Raw genomic sequence first — 2,783 nt, 5'->3', positions numbered from 1 at the left:
TGTCTAGTTTCTTAGGCAACCATAATGTTAAACAAAAACCAATAATATTATTTCTTTATTGAATCAACCACGTATTGTAATATGTCTAGTTTCTTAGGCAACCATAATGCTAAACAAAAACCAATAATATTATTTTTTTATTGAATCAACCACGTATTGTAATATGTCTAGTTTCTTAGGCAACCATAATGCTAAACAAAAACCAATAATATTATTTTTGTATTGAATCAACCACGTTTTGTAATATGTCTAGTTTTTTAGGCAACCATAATGTTAAACAAAAACCAATAATACTATTTTTTTATTGAATCAACCACATATTGTAATATCACATGATTCATATCTAGATTTTATCAATACATTTCTTCAAATTCGCATTCCATGTAGATGATTTTAGTTCGAAGGTCGGCTTGAACAGAGAACAATATTTAACAGCCATAAACAGTGTGTTTGTAGCTTTGTCTTTATGGTGTTAATTACGCCAACATAACGTAAGGATACTTAGCATCTAAAATAAACGCGAGCATGCGCAGTGCGTACGGGAGAGTACGAAAGCTAGTGTGAAAGTTGTTTTTAACGTATGCCTGTTTAGGCAGAGGAGGCGTGATTGTTCTTGTTTTCCAGTGGCGCCATCTATGGCCAAGAGTTCGACTTTTGCCATACCATACGTCACACCCGTTTGTAGAGTGGACCCATTCATACATCCATTCATTCATCCACAGATCGCAATTTTGACCCGAATCAGAGAACGATCGCTCTCCAATCCAGTACCCCCAGAGATTTTTTATTTGTTTCGGGAATATGGAGGACTTTCACGACTCAACCGATTTAACGTTCATCAGTATTTTTACTACACGGAGAGACTTCGGCCTGCGGGGTTCTAACCCACGAACTCTCGGACATGGCCCCAGCGCCCTACCAACCAGGCTATCCCGGCCTTAGCGTAAAAGTGTGAAATATAATATAGAAAGCTTTTTTTTATTTTTTGAAGTAATTATATTGAAGTACTGTTTCCAGTCGAAACAAAATTGATCAAACAGGTGGCTGTCAGTTCTCGGAACTTGCAGGCGGTTATGCTATGAACTTCCAGGTGTAAGGATGGAAAAATACTGTTTTCCTCAGAAAGGGGTAAATGATGTGAAAAAGGTAAACAATAAAAAATATTTATTACAAATCTTTCATTTATGATTTTTTGTCCTAAAAAATAAGAATTGAAAACAAAATTAATATCAATTTCCTTTTATTACTTTTTTAAAAAAGTTTTTTTCAGGAGAAAGAAACCATTTTGGAGAGAGCCAGTAAAAAGGGTTCAGCGTGATATGTACTGGTGGTCCAGTCCATCCCAGTCACAATTAATTCTTAGATAATGCTTGTCATTCAAGGATGCAAGAAAAGTCATGTGAGTGTTCAAAGAAGCCGCTCTCTCCCTTTCAGGAAATTCCAAGCCTTAAAGGTGTTTAAAAAAGAAAGTTAGCCAATAAAGAATTTATAATACATTAAATTTATTAATTAATAAAAAAAATAATAAAAGTGTCAAAAATTTCCACAAACAAAAAGTATTTTTCGAGGAAAATTTTTAAAAATTCTGAAAAAAGTGAAGATTTTTTGTTACAAATGCTTGTACTTTTTTCCCGAAGTAACGAAAAACATGTAAAAGTACTACATTTAAAAAGGAACGAAGTACAAGTAAAAGTGCATACTTTTTACTTTTGTTACTTGTAATGTTGTTGTTGTTTTAAATGTATACTATTCAATAAAATATATTATGGAAAGTTTATTTGGCGGATATTGGTTGTCCGAAATGTTATGCACTCACCATTATGCAATAATAAAAAGTGCAATTTTTTTAAAAGTATAATTGTATGAAAGTATGAATATAAGTATAATTTTAAATTTTTACCTCGTATGCACAGTACTACTTTAAATCCGCATTATTTTAGCAATTATACGCATTTTTTTTAAAATTTTTTTTTCAAATTTAAAACCAATAATTTTATAATTAATTTTAAATTGCTCCAAAAATTTTGTTTAATTTTACTGAATATTTTTAAAGTTACAGCAAAGAAACATAAGACGAAAAAAAGTTTTTTTTTTATATAAGTGTTCATATCTCCATAAATAATTAAGATAGCTTTATGAAATTTTATGCAGTTATTGCCAATATCAACCAAAGTAATCGACACAAGTTATAGCATTTTGCTTCCGTTTTTGACACAGGTTGTTCAAAAATGTTTGTTTTCTTTCGTAATTAATTTGTCAGTCTTTCAAATCTCTGAAGGCTTTAAACTTTATCGTAAAGTAGTAAAAATCACATGAACTAACACTTCTAAAGTTGTAAAATAGTCCTCTAAGTATTAAATAAAAATGTCAAAAACTGAAAGTGTCTCTTCTATTATTGTAATGTAGTGTCTCTTTAATCTAGAATGAGTTAAAGGGTGAGATACCAATTAGTTAAAGAGCAAATACCCTACCACTTTCTTTTATAAAAGAACCTTTTGCCTTACTGGAAAATAATGAGTGCACTTTGGCGGACAGAACTTTCTGAAAACCTTATATTATAAAAAACGCCTATCTTTTATTTTATTATATGATTGTACAGTCGTCAAAAAAAAAAAAGATATCACCCTGAATAACTTTCGTTCTAATGATCCGATTTTCACGAACTAAGTGTCAATCTTAATGGTTCCTGGGGGTGACCTCAAATATGCTAATTAATTAGTGCTAACTATTAATTAAGTTACGAAATCAGACACAAAAACGTACTTTCTCTGAATAAACATATA

The 2,783-nt window shown here is 30.9% G+C and overlaps 1 protein-coding gene across 3 annotated transcripts in view; it reads right to left on the bottom strand.

The window, feature by feature from the left end:
• Positions 1–1,147: 1,147 nt before the first annotated feature.
• LOC107447279 (delta-like protein B) overlaps positions 1,148–2,783 on the bottom strand; it is a 14,759-nt gene continuing 13,123 nt past the window's right edge. For all 3 annotated transcript variants that reach the window (XM_043053951.2, XM_071185478.1, XM_016062153.3), the window contains one exon: positions 1,148–1,446. In XM_043053951.2, coding sequence (XP_042909885.1) covers positions 1,431–1,446 — 16 coding nt within the window. In that variant the 3' untranslated portion in view covers positions 1,148–1,430. The remainder of the gene's footprint in view (positions 1,447–2,783) is intronic.

Source organism: Parasteatoda tepidariorum, chromosome 9, assembly GCF_043381705.1.
Source record: "Parasteatoda tepidariorum isolate YZ-2023 chromosome 9, CAS_Ptep_4.0, whole genome shotgun sequence".
Lineage (NCBI taxonomy): Eukaryota > Metazoa > Arthropoda > Arachnida > Araneae > Theridiidae > Parasteatoda > Parasteatoda tepidariorum.
The sequence above is the reverse complement of the archived record's forward strand: the minus strand, read 5'-3'. Positions and strand labels throughout refer to the sequence as shown.